The 18,522-nt window shown below is 31.1% G+C and overlaps 1 protein-coding gene across 3 annotated transcripts in view; it reads right to left on the bottom strand.

Annotated features, from left to right (window-relative positions):
* Positions 1-18,522, bottom strand: part of LOC127705703 (CD82 antigen-like) — a 237,599-nt gene that overhangs the window by 182,836 nt on the left and 36,241 nt on the right. For 2 of the 3 annotated variants that reach the window (XM_052210079.1, XM_052210080.1), the window contains exons 7-9: positions 17,888-18,007; positions 16,781-16,867; positions 13,470-14,764 (exon numbers count right to left, since the gene is read on the bottom strand). In XM_052210079.1, the coding sequence (XP_052066039.1) occupies positions 14,708-14,764; positions 16,781-16,867; positions 17,888-18,007 (264 nt within the window). In that variant the 3' untranslated portion in view covers positions 13,470-14,707. Of the gene's footprint in view, positions 1-13,469; positions 14,765-16,780; positions 16,868-17,887; positions 18,008-18,522 lie in introns of those variants that run through there. The other variant, XR_007983937.1, reaches the window with a different exon arrangement.

The following is an 18,522-nucleotide window of genomic DNA, read 5'->3' as shown; positions in this document are numbered from 1 at the left end:
AATGATCTGCAAAAAGATGTGTTCTTTCTATGTGACGTCATCAGGCATGGTCGCCTTTTTTCATGCCGTCACAATAGGAAATTCAGAGGAAAGCAAGAATAGATGTGCATATCGACAGGAAATTAGGATTCAATTTTTTTTCCAGGAGTTACGCCCCTTTGAACTTATTTGCCCAATATACTACTGCAACCTTTTGTCATCGCAACTCCTTTCAAACCACACAACAGAATTTCATGAAACCTTTTCAGATAATAAGGACAGACTACGTAGATGTGCATATCGACAGGAAATTACGATTCAATTTCCTTTGAACTTATTTGCCCAATATACTACTGCAACCTTTTGTCATCGCAACTCCTTTCAAACCACACAACAGAATTTCATGAAACCTTTTCAGATAATAAGGACATACTACATAGATGTGCATATCGACAGGAAATTAGGATTCAATTTTTTTTCCAGGAGTTATGCCCCTTTGAACTTATTTGCCCAATATACTACTGCAACCTTTTGTCATCGCAACTCCTCTCAAACCACACAACAGAATTTCATGAAACCTTTTCAGATAATAAGGACATACTATGTAGATGTGCATATTGACAGGAAATTATGATTCAATTTTTTTTTCTGATACAATTTTTTTTTCTTACACTTATTTTATTTCTCCAATAACAATGTGGGGACGTGGGGTACTAGTATGTGAGAGCGCTCACTAAGGTTCTTTAATTTCAAAATTTTTTAAAAGTTAATATTTCTCAATTGAGATTTAAATCATTACTTTTATTGTATTGCAAATATATATATTTTAATTTTTTTTCATTTTTACAATTCAGAGTAATTTGATTCATGGTATTACATATTACACATGGTAAGGCCTGTTCCATCATAACATATATGGGACACATGGAAGTCACTTTTTAATCTCAATTATGGGTGGGTATTAAGGACTTATTTGTACATTTAAAATGAAGGAGAAGTTCTAAAATTGAATCTATATATGGTGACTCCATTTTCAAAGTGCCTATAAATCCCTAGGTACTATGTTCAGTGTATGTTTTAGTGAAACAGACTGTAGGTTAAACAAATCCAGAAACTAAAACATCAACTGAAAGACCTATTTCTAAGGATTTATAGTAAAACTTATTTTGAAACTATTTACATCACCCTTGAACAAATTTAAAGGGAAATAAAAAAAGTAATATTGTACACCAAATCATCTACAGAAGTCAAAACCTGTGGGATAGGTTATCAAAAGCTAAAAAACAGGTGATCAAAAGCTATGCGACAGGTAGTCAAGAGGTCAAATGCTATGACCCATAGTCAAGACTGTTCAAAAGCTGTGACAGGTAGTCAAGAGGAAAATGCTGTGACAGGTAGCCTAGAGGTCAAATGCTATGACCAATAGTCAAGAGGTCAAATGCTATGACAGGTAATCAAAAGCTTGAGACTGGTTTAACGTCAAGAAGGATGTATACAGAAGCATAACAATGAAAACTTGAGTATTTGACATTAAGAATATGTCACAGAGGAGAGGGCAAAACTGGGAAATAAGAGATAACAAAGGGCAAAATTCAATGCACTCTGATGAGGATAGCCTGAGTCGTAGACTTCAGAAATCTTATCCAAGGGTTTCCAAGATTTTGTTGCTTGTGTTTTTGAATAAATGAAATTGTGAGGTATGCATCAATGATAAACCTACCCAACACGAAAAGTAACCAATAGACATCTAAAGGGCAACACTCAGTCTTCAACAATAGACGTATATGCATTCCTCTTCTCACTCCTGCAACATTCAAATATCACAGAGCAGTGTGTATGCTGCTTTATCAAGGAGGTTACATGTTCATTTGCTTTTCAAAGATTTGATCTAGAAATACCTAATAAAACCTGATTGACACAGAAACCTATGATGATCTATCTGAAACTTCTGAAAGGACTTTCCATGTCAGAAATACAAAAAAAAAAAAAAATGTTGACACAGATATAAGTTTTGCATGTTGATATTAAAATGGCAATATTTAAACATGTAAACTATGCAAATCATTCAAAATCAATGAATCATGACTGAAGGAGCAGGGCAAAATAAACTGCATGGATATAAGAAATGCCAATGCTTATAAAACTGCATACCAATTACTATTGACTTATCATAAGTGGTTCCCTTAAAAGTAACCTAACACAAACTTTAACTTGTAAACTATGTAAAAGTTTCAAAGTCAATGAACCATGATGAGGGGTTGGGGCCATATACTCTCCATGGAAATGAGACTTGCAAATGCCAATACAACTGCATACCAAATATCATTGACTTTACATTAGTCTTTCATCTTAAACTGATCTAATAATCACAAACAGACACACAAGACCCTTGTGGGTAGTCAATGTTTTTAAAACACCCCCTAGTAGTAGTTGTAATCACAAACTTTAACATGCAAATAATGCAAAATATTCAAAGTCAATGAACCATGACTGAGAGGGGAGCAAAACAATCTTCATGGAAATGAGATGTGCCAATGCCAATACATCTGCATACCAAATATCATTTACCTACCACTTATGGTTCCCCTTAAACCTGGGAACAGTATGTCAATATATATGTTCCTGCTTAAACTGACCTAATCGCAAGTCATGGAAATGAGATGTGCCAATGCTAAGACATCTGCATACCAAATATCATTTACCTACCACTAATGGTTCCCCTTAAACTGACCTAATCACAAATCATGAAATGTGCCAATGCTAAGACATCTGCATACCAAATATCATTTACCTACCACTAATTGGTCCCCCTTAAACTGACCTAATCACAAATCATTGAAATGAGATGTGCCAATGCTAAGACATCTGCATACCAAATATCATTTACCTACCACCTTAAAGGGAAAATTCGCGATTTTTTACTTATCATCTTATTATGTTCATAATACCATTAAAAACATATTCACCAAGTTTTATCTGGATATGAAAACTAATAAAGAAGAAAATTGGGAATTATTAATTCTATTTATTCAAACTTCCTGACTTATGTGACGTAGTTTAAGTCTTTTTGCATGCCGGGAGTGGATTAATCTCATTTAAAGTCTTGTTCGTTAATCATCTAATAACGCGATTTAAAGCGCATCAACGACTTTTGGTGTAGCTATTAACCAACTAACAATTCAGAAAGAAAAGTGATTAGCCGTGCATTTTTTTAAATTAAAATTTACGATTTATATTTTTAGGGTTTCTGATATGATTATAGTAATAAAAGCAAATCATACAATAGAATTTTTTTATGATTTTTTTTCGACGGATATTTTGAACAACATATATAACTGATAGTATAATAGAAATTCACGTTTGTATTCTCCCCTATTACTTCAGTCGAGGATTTGTCTTACTATACAAATCCTTGCATCAGTCTAGTACTGTGTAAATACAATGCATGTGTATTATGCTGACACCACCTGGTAAAGGCGTGGTTAAATTCACGGTAATTAAAAGATTAGCATTATGTAATTTTAATCCTTTGATCTTCACTAGAGTGGTGTTTGTCCTCAAGGGTTCGCCGTTGCAGGTATGAGACAGATTTTTTTTAATTATTAAGGGAGGAATATGGTGGCAAAATACCTTAATCGCCGTTATATATATTTTTTTTAACATTTTGCATTTGCTCAGTTTTTAAATAAATAGGTGAGTATTTTGTTGTAACATCGAAATTCGGAATCACTTTTAATAAAATAATTATATAAATATTATAAATGGCACACGAAAACGAGCGTATATATCAAAACAGTACTATTTTAAATTATCATCGGTAACTTTGAATATTTAAATGTGCAGAGAAAATTATCAGTTACAAAAATATAGTTTTGTCGTCCAAAGCGATCTTCATTTACCTAATCAGGAATGTCCTTATTAAAATATTATAAATCTCACAACGTATTTATATAATTCTTCAGCTATTTGACCAACGATGTTTAAAAAAAATAACAGAATCAATCTAACGTCAACTTTCCTTTTTTAAATGGAGACAGAACGTCGAAATCAATTTTCAATGTGCTTGATATCTTGTACCTTTGTAAGACTTATCATTCATTCATAAACCCACTCTTAACCAGAGACATATATACGTCTGTTTAAACTGACAAGAAAACTCCTAAAGCGGACAAGCAGTATATTCTGTAAATTTCTGAGATTTAATACAAAGAAATAAAAAAAATCCCGAAATGAATTTGATCCTGGAAAATATTCACATCCTCATTCGGTCTGAAAAAAAGATACGAATTTGGTATACAGAACATGCAGAAGTGTGAATGTTATAAAACCTAATTGTTATATCAGAAACCATTATAAATATGAACATGTATACGTAAGACCTCATGGGACGTCACCTAACCACATTCAGGTAATATACAAGTAGCTCTGTTATACCCGGAAATGTCAAGGTTAATCAATGATAGATAGACATGACCTCAGACCCCCCCCCCCCCCCCCCCCCCCCAAATCGAGGAACAGTATATCTTACAATGTGTATATTCCTGCAAAAATAAAAATAAAATGAGAAAAAAGAAAGAGATGAACGGTAAGTCACATCAGATTCAGATATTTATATAGTTGCTTGTCGTTAAATAGAGATCTAGTGTATACATGTCTCTGCGTTAACTTATAAAAATAACAGGAAATAATAAATTTGAAATAGATTTATGATGATTACTTTGCAACTGCGACACCCCTTTTTATCACAGCGTACATGCATGCATTTAAATGACTGTCCGTTATGCCATTTAGAATGACAATCGTAAGTACAATCCTATAGTTAATGGTGAGTCCTTTTCTATCAGATATGCGACTTTTCGTATTTATATTTTCTCTTATATTACCGGTACTGTCATTTAATATCTAATGCATAAGTGCAATATTAAGAGTGGTTAAATCCCCTACAAGCTAACTAAATAAATAAATCAACCCTCTAGCTGACCAGACGTTAATACAACTACCATCAGTCTATCCGGAGTGAAGTTTCTTTATTTCTTCAAATAGGCTTTTGGGGATCATTAGTGCACGTCCAGTGGAATATATATATAACATGCATGTCGGACCAGGAAAATGTGATGATGACGAATTTCTTAAACTGTTCGAAATAATCTTATTGAAATATAAATCTGTGATTTTACTATGTCTATAGCTTCGATGAACCAAAGCAAGTTAGATATCGACCTGTATTTAAATCAGATTGGTTCTGGATGTTTCTCTCGTATATTCAATATACTTGTATGATATTAGTTCTATATTGCGACTATCCATAGTTCCGTATTAAACCTTCCATCTAGGCGTATAAACCAATGATCCGGCGACAAGTGCCGCACATTTTGTTAAATCAATATTTGTATGTTTCAAAATGTCCATAATTATTGACAACGGGTATATACTTACATTTTCCCCAATTTACCCTTGGAAAATGTGTAAATAGATTTTTATTTCATCAAATTTTTTTTTTTAATTATTTAAACTTTCATAAATATCATTCTTTACACCAAAAATGTTATTTATAAACAAGCGTATGAGTTTAGCAATGACTAGTATATCACTATCGGATACGCTATACAAAGTTGTATATTACACCTGATAGATTCAAAATGGAAGTTACATGTTATCGGCCGTGTACACTGATCAATACCCCCAGAAAAGAAGTGATGCACGAACTTGTTTTATGTAATTGTGTAATAACAGTTTTAAAGCCCGACAGGAAATCGCTTGAATACCTGTACGTGTCACCTCACAATACCTCTGGGAACAATTCCTTTAGCCATTCTGGTGATCAGATAAGGGAAGGTCCGAATTTATTTTAAAAAGTTTATTACATAAAACAATTATGAACAAACTAGATTTTCAAAAACAATTTTACACGGAACACTTATTTATAACTTTGACTTTTTAACTAATTTCAATTTATTGTTTTAAATACTTCGTAAACAAAACAGTTTCAAAACGACAGACCATACTATTAGTTATAGTTATTTAAAAAATAATATATATAAAATTACATTTTCCGTATCAAGTTAGTCAGGAAAGGTTGCACAACCATGTCTATCATAATCTTTTTTGTGACCCGGGAAACTGCTTTCCTTGTCAGATAAAACAACCGTACGCTTGACAAGATATCGACACTCAATTACGGCTACGTTAGGTTACTGCTTGTTTTGGTCCTTTGTGGTTTATAGATGTACCGTGGTCAATATTCGGGGAGGATGTCAAAATGGCCGCATGCGGAGAATTGATACTCTAAATTTAAAATCGATGGTGATTTCTTAACTTGCAGAATAAAACTTTAATATCTATGAATTTGTGCTTTTTTATACATAATGAACAGAATATGAATTTTTCATTTTTTTGCGAAGTTTCCCTTTAAACTGACCTAATCACAAACTAATACATGTAAACTAAGCAAAAGTTTCAAAGTCAATAGACCATGACTGAGGGGCAGGGCAAAATAATCCCCATGGAAAGGAGATGTGCCATTGATTATTCAACTGCACACCAAATTGACTTACCATTTATGGTTCCCCTTCAACTGAACTAATCACAAAGTTATTCATGTAAATTAGCAAAATTTTCAAAGTCAATAGAGGGGGCGGGGCCAAATAATCTCTATGGAAATAAGATGTGCCAATTCTAATACAACTGCATACCAAATATTGACCTACTACTAGTGGTTCCCTATAAACTTGACCCAGTCACAAACTAATACATTGTTGCCGACTGCCGTGGGAAACCACATACCTAAGTCTTGCTTTTTCTTCTTCATCAACACGTGACAAAAACAGAAGATAACTAATTCTATCAACTTTATTCATGTAAAAATTACAATATAATTCTTATTTACTTTCTTTCTCACTATAAAATACACAGAATAAACTTTTAAAGCGTTGAAAACACTGAACTTTGGGGGACAATATATAACAGCACTAATAGGTACACATAAAATTCATGACTAAGGCCACACCAAATTAATTTCCTGTTTTTTTATACCCTTTAGATTTCTTCAAAATTATTATTTCTAATGCAGTTTTTTTTAAAATAACAAATTTTTTCAGACATGTCCGATTTGAATTTTCATTCAAATAAGTAATTACTCACCTGAAAATAATTCAAAAATTCAGTTATCGTAAAACAGATATTAGGGCAAGTTTACTTACTTCCCCCTTTACTTTCAAGATAAAATCTGAAAAACCAGAAATTAATTAAGAAAAATGTAACAATCAATTACAACATGATTTTATGTACAAGGCATTTGTCTAGTGTATGATTGGAAATGTCTGCTTATACATGTATATAATTTGGTTGATCAAAACACCAGTTTTACAAAAAAACATTTTAATTAGTATTCCAACACTCAAACTTTATTATTTTTGATAAATAGTACAAGTAAAAAGATGAATTGATGTAAACATCAATTATACATACAGTAACCACATAATAAATGAAACCAACTTTGTTCCAGGTTTGAACGAGTATTATGCAATAAACTGAGATTCACATAAAAATAATCGAAGATTTCAGTTGATCAATTGAACAAAACTTTGTTTATAGAATATAATGTAGTAACATGTATGAATGGACCAATGGATGCCACAGAAGTTGAGAAATTTATAAGTTACCAAATGCACATGTCCAAAGGGATTTTACCATAGCTTTTTTTAATCTAACTTATGGGTAGTATTTATTCCTCATAATTCAAATAATCTAAATTATAGATGGAAATAAACCCTACACATTGATCAACACATTTACCAAGTTTGAAAGAACTTTTATCAAATTTAGATGTCTTTAAAATACAATAAAAATATATGTTTTGGGTCATTGCAATTCAAAGCTTCACCCATGTAAAAAATAAACAGCTGTTCATATACTGTAAGAAAATGTTAAACAAGGGAAAACCCTTTTTTTTAAATGTGCCACCTCAAATACACAACCAATTTAAACATATCTTCTGTACTAGTTTAATGCACCTACTTATACCCAGAGTGAATCCCTTGGTACCATATATTAGTCCATGCAATTTTAGGTTCAATATGTATCTTTATATATATATCTTTGTATAATAAAAACTGCTTAATAAGTGACATGATGCCCTTGTATAAGGCAACATCTTTGCTGTTTCTTTACAAAAGTAAAATCTGCAACTATTCCACATATGAATAAATTGAACACAAAATGAATCTTGTAAGACCTCCCATAAAAACAATAATTTAGCATGTGAAAAATCACGAATAAAATTAAAAGCTTATTTACATGCACTGATTATATTTAAAAATCTGTACAATCTTGAGAAGCAATGGAAAAAATGTAATGAATATCAACATTGTAACAGTTAGTTAATAAATTTCTCTTTCCATAATCATTTCAGATCGTTATAGCAAATTACAAGATGCAATAATTCTTCTAACGGCACAAGTTTTAAGTTATGAAGCTACCTTTTTTAATCTGTTAAGTAGAATTTATAAGTAAAACTGTTTATTTTAAGGCACAACTTAAAAAATTCGTAGAACGTTTCGAGATCTGGGGGAAAACAAATAAACTTATTAGACTTTAGTAAATACTTTATGTCAGCAATAATTCAACAATATTGACTATTATAATACCTCAGTACTAAAAGATGTCTATTCTTCAAGACTTTAGAATTTTATATAATAAAAGTTTTTATGTTGGATGCAGCCCTCATTTCTTGATAGTAAAATAAATAGGTTAATGTTGATTTTAATGTATACTTTCATTACAAAGATGCTACTATATCCATATTGATTGAAAATTGTATACTATAATTTTAGATTCTTTGCATTAAAAACAATTATTTATTCAGATATTACTGTTCTCAAAATATTATAAAAGAACCAATACATGTATTATGCTTAGCCAGTATCACCATGAATATGGACAGTGGTTTTTCAAACAATGTAGAAGACATATCTAGCAATGGTTTAACTGAAAATGACTAAAATGGAAATATTAACATTATATGGACTTACTGGGGTAATATGTTGACCAGTTACTTCTACAGTGTGATAATTTTTCACATTATATGTTAGACTTTAGACTCTCAGATGAACCACAGATGAACAAAGTTACTGGACTTGATTTGACTTGAAAACACCAAAAAATGCAAAATAAAATATATTAATCTGTGTGTTACAGTAGCAAATGGGCTCATCATTTACTTATAAAAGCCCACAACACTTAAACACATTCTGTTCAATAAAATAGCAGTTTCGTAATACTTCTCAATAGCTGCTCAAATTTGAAATTTAAATGCTTTGGTTTCACATCTAATGTTTTACGAATTTTTAAATATACCTAATTTGGGCTTAGTCCACTTTAAACAATCTGAACATTAAACCCACCAAACCTTAATTTAAATATGTTTCCTAATATATATTTTTAAAATAAAAACGATATTAATAGGAAAAAAAAAAAAAAAATTAAAAACATTTTTTGAAAAAAAAATAAATCAAAAACCGTCTATAGTGGTGTATAATATGCATCCCCTTTACCAACTACATTTTAGAGTAAGAAGTGCACATTATACACACCAAAATACGGTATATTTTTGTATAATCATAATTTTCTCTAACATATATTGACAAGAAAACATACCTGAAATTCTAACAATATATTTCATAAATATGAGGTATCAAGTTTTTAAGAGGCTTTAATTTACTTTGGTATATAGCCTTTGAGTAACTAATCACATCTTGACTAGAAAAGGCAAGCTATATATAATTATTGGTTTGTCTTTGCACAATCTTACTAAGGACAACATTTAATGTATTCACTGTTTCTCTGACTGAACCTTCATAAATTCTGCCAACTGGAATTTGTATTTTTGTTTTCTTCCATTTTTTCTGTAAAAATCTTTTTTCAGAAATTTCCCCAAACTATTGAAAGGTCATTCAGGGAACAGCAAACAAATATATTTTAAAATCTGGACTATACCTAACAACTGACTACACAGATGAATTATACAATACATGTTTAATTTAATATCAATAGTTAGCTAAATATATTTAAGCATGATTCTATTCTTAATTTTGAAATTAAAGTTTCCAATTAAATAAAATACATCATTGTGTTCTTACTGCGATGTAAAACATAGGCCCAATTTGAATAAAGCCTTGTATACCGAAACAATTCTTAAATACTGAGAAACTTTTTCTTTCAAAAACTGATTGAGAAGTCTAATAAGGAAATTTTGCTTCTGTTCAACTATTTATTATTTACTATGTTTCTTGACAGAGACCTCAATATTCTAATTAAATTGAACTTTGAGAAATGAAAGCTTTAAAATTGTTTAAAAATAATCAGCTGTGATAAAATCTAAAATTCCTTCCTAGAAAAAAAAAATTCAACTTTCCTGCCCTATAACTTCAACTAACAACATTCCTCATAAAAATTTCAAATATTTTAAGTTACCCTGGGAGAAGAACAATAAACAATTATAAAATCTATAGTAAGACAAAACACCTATACAGATACAATGCATAAATATACATATGATAAAATATACCATCATCTATCAAAGCTATTAATGAAGTAGACCTGTTAAGGACCATAACTCTTTAATATCACTGCTATGTTTTTATCAACCAATTTTCATTAATATATTCTAAGCTTCTCAGTAACTTATATTATTGTAATTCTGTTTCACAATGATGCTTACAAAGCACTTATGAAACTGTCTAGTATAAGCACATTACTGATATAAGAGTTACTTCCCTTAACCAAAGTTTACCCCCTTAAACATTCATAAACACAGATCTTGTTTTCTTATTTTACAACCATTCACTTAAAAGACTGCTGCAATATAACAATGTTAATAGAAGAAAAAAACAAGTAAAATAATATTCATAATTTGGTTTAAAATGGGAGACAGAAATTACATTAAAATTCATACTGCAACTGATTGAAAGGTCATTCAAAATAAAGTTATCAATAATAGGAAACAAATTTCTGTACAAATGCCAAATCCTCATAGAATGAACAAATTCAAAGAAATTTGAGCACATTCAATAACAAATTCATAAAATATCCATTAAAACACCTCATACGATAGAAATTTTCTAATAAACCATCTAATATGAAGCCCTAATGAGTTTCTGGAAATATTTCATATATCATTTTCATAAAAAACCAATTACTTATTTTCATAACATTAGTCAATACCAAATATACAATACTTCAAAACAAAAAAATCAATATTCAGAATACTTTTATGTCTGGAAGAAAAAAGCCGAACCAATCAATGTTGCAGAGAATCAAATGACTTAAAGCAAAATGAAAAAAAAAAAACGATATAAAAATTAGGAAACATCTATGAATCATAGTGTTTGTGATTTCTCCTCTACTCAACAGAAGTAGAATCATTTATATCACAAAAAAACTGTAAAGTGTGAATTTTTCGTTCAGGTTTCATTTTTGCCATAAAAGTAAAATCACAAAAATAAAATACCCTTCATGTAAATTTAATCTTTAAGGACTATCATATTCAGCGACAATAAAAACCATACATAAAGCCTAATGAACAAGTCTGGCTACTGTAAATTCAGAAATTATTGTGTACATTTATTACTGAGATAGTTGGACAATTGACACAAACACGAGTTTAATAACTGTGATTTCAGGAATGCTGCATACAATTATTGCCATCAAAATTTAAAATGCAAGTTTTAATTTTTGTGACGCCCGTCTGGTTGCATTAGCAATACTAAATACATTGCAAAAATTTCTGAATTAACAGTATTAATAAAACTCAAATGCTGCAAAAACCCCACTTTACAGAACACTACAATCCAGACTTTACAAAACAATCACTTGAGTATTATATGAGTTGGGTGGTGCTTCAATTGAGATTATGGTATTTTGTGATTAAAGATGTTTTCTTATACAAAAAATATTTACCAAACATTTTAAATATCTTTTTACAGATTTTATTTTTTGGATTTTTTTTAGAGTTTTTTATCTTCTTTTTTAAAATATACATGTAAAAATTCAAAGACGACTAAAAAAGACTTTCAACAAATCAAAATTATATTTGAACAAGACTTGAAATAGAAAAAAAATTAAAGATCTTTTGACAGCAAACAATTATTTATATGTTACAAAAATTATATTCAAATGAGTTAAATTAAAATTAACATGTTAATTGAATACAATAATGACACTTAAACCCTGTAAAACTGCATATAACATGCACAACATTAGGTTTGTAAATAACAAAAATATCATGCCCCATGCATATTCCTCTTATCTGAACAATAATTGTATGTAACAATAAAATGCTCCGCAGGGCGCAGCTTGATACGACCGCAGAGGTCGAACCCTGAACAGTTGGGGCAAGTATGGACACAACATTCAAGCTTGATACAGCTTTGCATTTGGATTGTGATTAAATATTTGACACAGCATAGGTTTCTGACACAGAATGAATGTGGTCTAAGAACTTAAAAATTTTAAATTGGACATTCACCTATTATGGTCCAATATCCAAAATCTAAATACATGGTTAGATTCAGCATATCAAAGAACCCCAAGAATTCAATTTTTGATGAAATCAAACAAAGTTTAATTTTGGACCCTTTTGACCTCAATGTGGACAAAGTTGATAACGGGGCCACAAAAACAAAAATCTAAATACATGGTTAGATTCAGCATATCAAAGAACCCCATATATTCAATTTTTGTTGAAATCAAACAAAGTTTAATTTTGGACCCCGATTTGGACCAACTTGAAAACTGGGCCCATAATCAAAAATCTAAATACATGTTTAGATTCAGCATATCAAAGAACCCTAAGAATTCAATTTTTGTTAAAATCAAACTAGGTTTAATTTTGGACCCTTTGGACCTAAATGTAGACCAATTTGAAAACGGAACCAAAAATTAAGAATCTAAATACACGGTTAGATTCGGCATATCAAAGAACCCCAATAATTCAATTTTTGATGAAATCAAACAAAGTTTAATTTTGGACCCTTTGGACCTCAATGTGGACCAATTTAAAAACGGGGCCCAAAATCCAAAAACTAAATACACGGTTAGATTCAGCATATTAAAGAACCCCAAGAATTCAAGAATAAAATCCCATTGAAATTGGTCAAGAAATAAGCAATTTATACGAAGTATCTTCTTTCGCACAATACTGTGCAATTAAATATTTCTTGCTATTGCGCAATACTGTACAATTGACAATTTCTTGCTATTGTGCAATATTGTGCTATTGGATATTTCTTGCTATTGCGCAATACTGTGCAATTGAAATTTCTTGCTATTGCACAATACTTATTATATAATAATTTACACATCCTGTTTGGTGTGTATCTCCTACCATATCATTATTATTTGCTTTTAAATATAAATCAGAAATAACCAACTTAAAATGGAAAATTTTAAAAGAAAAAAAAAAGGAAAAAAAAAAATCCCCCCCCCCCCCCCCAAATTTTTTGAACCCCCTTATGATTCATCACCCCAAACTCAATCCCAGCCTTCCCTTTGTGGTATGGTATCTTGCAGTACAATTTCAGAGAGATCCATACACTTACACACAAGTTATTGTGCTGAAACTAGAAAAATGCTTGTTTTTTGCCCCTTTTTTGGCCCCTAATTCCTTTACTGTTGGTACCATAACCCCCAAAATCAATCCCAACCTTCCTTTTGTGGTATTGAACCTTGTGGTAAAATTTCATAGAGATCCATTCACTTAAACTAAAGTTAGAGTGCGAAAACCAATGTGTCTTCGGACGACGCCAGACGACGACGCCAACGTCATACCAATATACGACCACAAAAATTTTTTTGCGGTCGTATAAAAACATCAGAATTTGCTCTTTCAGCTTTTATTAAGAGATTCATTTCATGCAGACTTAAAAAAAAAAAAAGAAATCCTAAAAAATATTCGACTGCATAATTACTTAGAATAAGTTAATCAAAAATACACATAAAATCATATAGCAATGTCATGGTACTTTTAGGTAAAATTTGTTTCCTGTAACCAATAAAAACATTGAATACATAAAAATAAAACATCTCGTTCAACTGTAAATATAAATATTATATGAAGGTTAATTTTAAGACAATACTTATAGAACTAAGGTTATCAATGATATCAGCACCCTGTAAATAAAGTCAGATCTCAATGGTCAAATTGTTTCATGGCATTGGTCAACATATAGCTTACCAATTAACTCAAATGTTTGACATCACCCAGCTACTTAAATGAAGTTTTAAAATCAATATGATGAATGAAGAAAAGGACATGTAAAATGAATGAAACTTGATAATGAAATGCATTTAAAATCAATACCAAACCATAAATGTCTTTCGAAAAAAAAGACATAATTGACTTGTTTCAAGGTAATAGAAATTTACCAGTGTGTGATGTTGGTTGATTAACAAAACACACATTCTTTTTCAATATAAACAATGAAGTTAACTGGGGTAGATATCAATATGTGTCACACAACAGATAATACAGACTTCAGGACACATGATTCAAAATAACCTTAGTTCTAAAACTATACCTTATTTCTTGATTTACTATAAAAAATAAAATATTCTTATCTCAACTTAAAGAGAAAGATGTGACTACAGAAAAATAAGTTGACTTTGTAAATCATATACAAAAAAATAAAACTCTATGTCTGTAAGTTTTAAGGTGGGGAATCTGTCTTTAGATTTAGTCGTCTTTTCCGATGTTTCTACAGAAGCAGCAGGCCCAAACAATGCTGAAGATCTGTAAAATAAATGATAACAGTGAGTTCCAATTAATTAGATATAAGAAGATGTGGTATGAGTGCCAATGAGACAACTCTCCATCCAAGTCAAAATTATAAAAGTAAACCATTATAGGTCACAGTACGGTCTTCAACACGGAGCCTTGGCTCTCACCGAACAGTAAGCTATAAAGGGCCCCAAAAAATTACTAGTGTCAAACCATTCAAACAGGAAAACCAACGGTCTAATCTATATAAAAAACAAGAAACGAGAAACACTTATGAACCACATCATTGCATATACTGTGGATTTATTATTATTCGTTGGATACTAATTTTCTTGGTTTTCTTTGCTACAGGTGGACCATGAATTTAAATATTCAACTAATCACAAATTTGCTATTGAGTTCTATACAGACTTTGACAAAACCCAGAATTTCAAATATCCACGAAGATTTCCTCAATCCAAGAAAATTGATACCCACAAAAACTAGAGGCTCCAAGGAGCCTGTGTCACTCACCTGATATTTTTATTTACAATTGATGCATGAAATAATGCAATCGTTATACTTTTGCTTTAGTTTCAGAGATATAAGTAAAATAAAATGCTTCGCTGAGCGCAGCCTGATAGACCGCAGAGGTCAAACCCTGAACAGTTTGGGTCAAATTTGGACAAAATATTCAAGCTTGATACTATCTGAATTTGGATTGTGATAAAATTTTTGACATAATATAGGTTTCTGACACAAAATAAATGTGGTAAAAAATCTTACAAATCTAATGTGCAATACTGTGCAATTGAAGATTTCTTCTTGAAACTTTTCAAAAATTTGAAATTCGAAAAATTTGGTAAAAAAAATATGAACCCCTTAAAAAAAATTGGCCCCCCCGCCAAACTTTTAAAATCTCCCTTGTTTCTGCCCCTTTTTTGCCCCTAATTCCTAAACAGATTGAGCCATAACCCCCTAACGCCAATCCTAACCATCCTTTTGTGGTGTGGAAACTTGTGGTACAATTTCAGACAATTCCATACACTGTTCCACAAGTTATTGTCTGGACACTATAAAAATGCTTATTTGGGCCCCTTTTTTACCCTTAATTCCTAAACCATAGGGACCATAACCCCCAAAATCGATCCCAACCTTCCTTTTGTGGTTTCAAACCTTGTGTTTAAATTTCATAGATTTATATTTACTTATACTAAAGTTATTGGCAAATTTCCAATTGAGTTTATTATACTAAAGTTATTGGCAAATTTCCAATGGAGTTTATTATACTAAAGTTATTGGCAAATTTCCAATGGAATTTATTAATACTAAAGTTATTGGAAAATTTCCAATATACATAAATTAAAAGCAGTGTAAGTGAGGTAATACAAATATGTGAAAAATTGTTAAATTTGACTTTAAAGGGCAATAACTCCTTATGGGGTCAATTGACCATTTTGGTCATGTTGACCTATTTGTAGATCTAACTGTGCTGAACACTATTGCTGTTTACAGTTTATCTCTATCTATAATAATATTCAAGATAATAACCAATAAAATGCTTCGCTGAGCGCAGCTGGATACGACCGCAGAGGTCCAACCCTGAACAGTTGGGGCGAAAATAGACACAATATTCGCGCTTGATACAGGTCTGAATTTGGATTGTAATTAAATATTTGACACATAATAGGTTTCTGACACAGAATAACTGTAGTCAAAGAACTAAAAATTGGTAATATGATTTGAATTTATATTCAATTTTTTGCTTTTGTGCAATACACTATGCTGTTGTGAATTGTAATTTTTTTTGCGGTCGTATAAAAACACATAACTGGTTTCATGATATGTCTTCAACTTAGTACTCTGCACCATCTCCAAAACCAGAGTGATCGCATAGATCAAGCATGGCTGAATCAAAAATCTAGTAAGAGTGCTTACAATACTGGCTAGATGACGGGACATCCAAGTTATTTCTATGTCCCCACTTCCGGAAGCTTTTCACGTGAGAAAGATAAAATGATTGGTAAATTGTAAAGAATTCATTCTTACCTCAAGAACAGCAATACCAATACCAACGCCAATGATAATTGTACTGTGTTTCAGGGCCCAATCCTTCAAACTGTCCTTACATCCTTTCTGTAATATATATAAAAGAACATCTTATTAAGTCTTGATCAACTTATAAAGGAAAACCAGATTCATTTGTCCTCCAACCCTCTTTTTAAGCTCATCTGGTCCTAAGAGTCAGTGTGTATGCTATTGACATCCATTAACTGTGTTCACAGTTTTGCAGTTTTTTTTTCCATTTTGAAATTAATGAGCAAACAAGTGCCAAACTTGCAAAATTAATCTTGAAAATTGTGAGTTCCCTAGGATACTCAATATGGTTGTCTTTACCATCAATAGACAAAGTAAACAAAAATTTAAAGAAGTAGTTTCAAATTACATGTGATTCCTGTAGCACCTGTGAGTGACTTGGCACCTAATCTATTTTTAGACAGCAAGCTAGTTTTACTTATTGCCATAATTAGCCCTATTTTATCTAAAATTTTGGGATTCAAGTATGCTGATAAAATATTGGTTAGTTAATACCATCTTACACAGGAACCTGTATTCTAGAGTAACTTCTGAAAGTGGTAAGGCCTATTCTAGATATAACACCAAGCAGAACAAGATTGAGATGAATTACTTTTTTCCAACCTCTATTCCATGTATTTAATTCTTTTTAAAGGTTTTTCCAGTAGAAACCAATTATCAGTACAAAAAATAAACAAAGAATTTGTGCATAGGACACAGATGCCCACACTTAAAAATATACAGCAAATTCAGTAAATTTTGCATTTATAAAGGGACATAACTTGAGAACAGTGAAAGTGACACCACCAAATTCTAATTGTGTGTGGTGGTAATAAGCACTGTGTATAAGTTTCATATCATTTGGTTGAGGCAAACTAAAGTAAGAGAACAGACACCAATTTCCAGATGGACATATATGAAACGTATGTAAGGCTGGAAAAGGGCAAACCTTAATGCCCTTTTTTGCCTAGTGACAGGGGCATAAAAACCCATTAATTTGTCAGGTAGAATACCCAATAGATTGCAAGTATTTTGACAAAAGCCTATTAATATGATATATTGTTAAAAATGTTTTCATACCGTATTAATTTCGCTATTGTCACGAGCGTAGCATAGAGCTGAATTGCTAGGTGTAGCCTTTGATGGGTCATCTAAAGCAGCATCCCTGTTTGACAATTTACAACAAGTATTAGGAAAAGTCTGAAACAAGAAATATTGATATTTATGAATGTTAAAAGTTTTTAAGCATTTACAAAATACAATATATTTCAGTCAGCTTATTCATCAGGCTAAGGTGTTGTAGAAGTAATAATTATCATTTTAAGGGTATCTGTCGAACCAGTTTGAATCAGATAAATGTTTTATCATTTTTCATAGCCAATAAATTAATTATAATTTTCAAATATTTGTGAACTATGCATATACATTTTAAGTTCATTTATATGTTTCGGAGTTTAGAGTGACGTCCATTTTCACTGAACTAGTACACATTTTTGTGTATGGGCCAGTTGAAGCCTGCATCTTGGTACTGGATTTTCCCGCTGGGTTTAAGGCCCATTGCTAGCCTTGGGCTAATTTTGCTCTTTGGTCAAGTTGTTGTCTCTTTGACACATTCCCTATTTCCATTCTCAATTTTATAAATACTTGTATATTTTTCAAATTTTAAGCTATGAACAATTCAGAAAAAACAAGGTCAAGGATAATTTGCTAAGATT

The sequence above is a fragment of the Mytilus californianus genome, unplaced genomic scaffold (genome assembly GCF_021869535.1).
Source record: "Mytilus californianus isolate M0D057914Y unplaced genomic scaffold, xbMytCali1.0.p SCAF_6, whole genome shotgun sequence".
Taxonomy (NCBI): domain Eukaryota; kingdom Metazoa; phylum Mollusca; class Bivalvia; order Mytilida; family Mytilidae; genus Mytilus; species Mytilus californianus.
The sequence above is the reverse complement of the archived record's forward strand: the minus strand, read 5'-3'. Positions and strand labels throughout refer to the sequence as shown.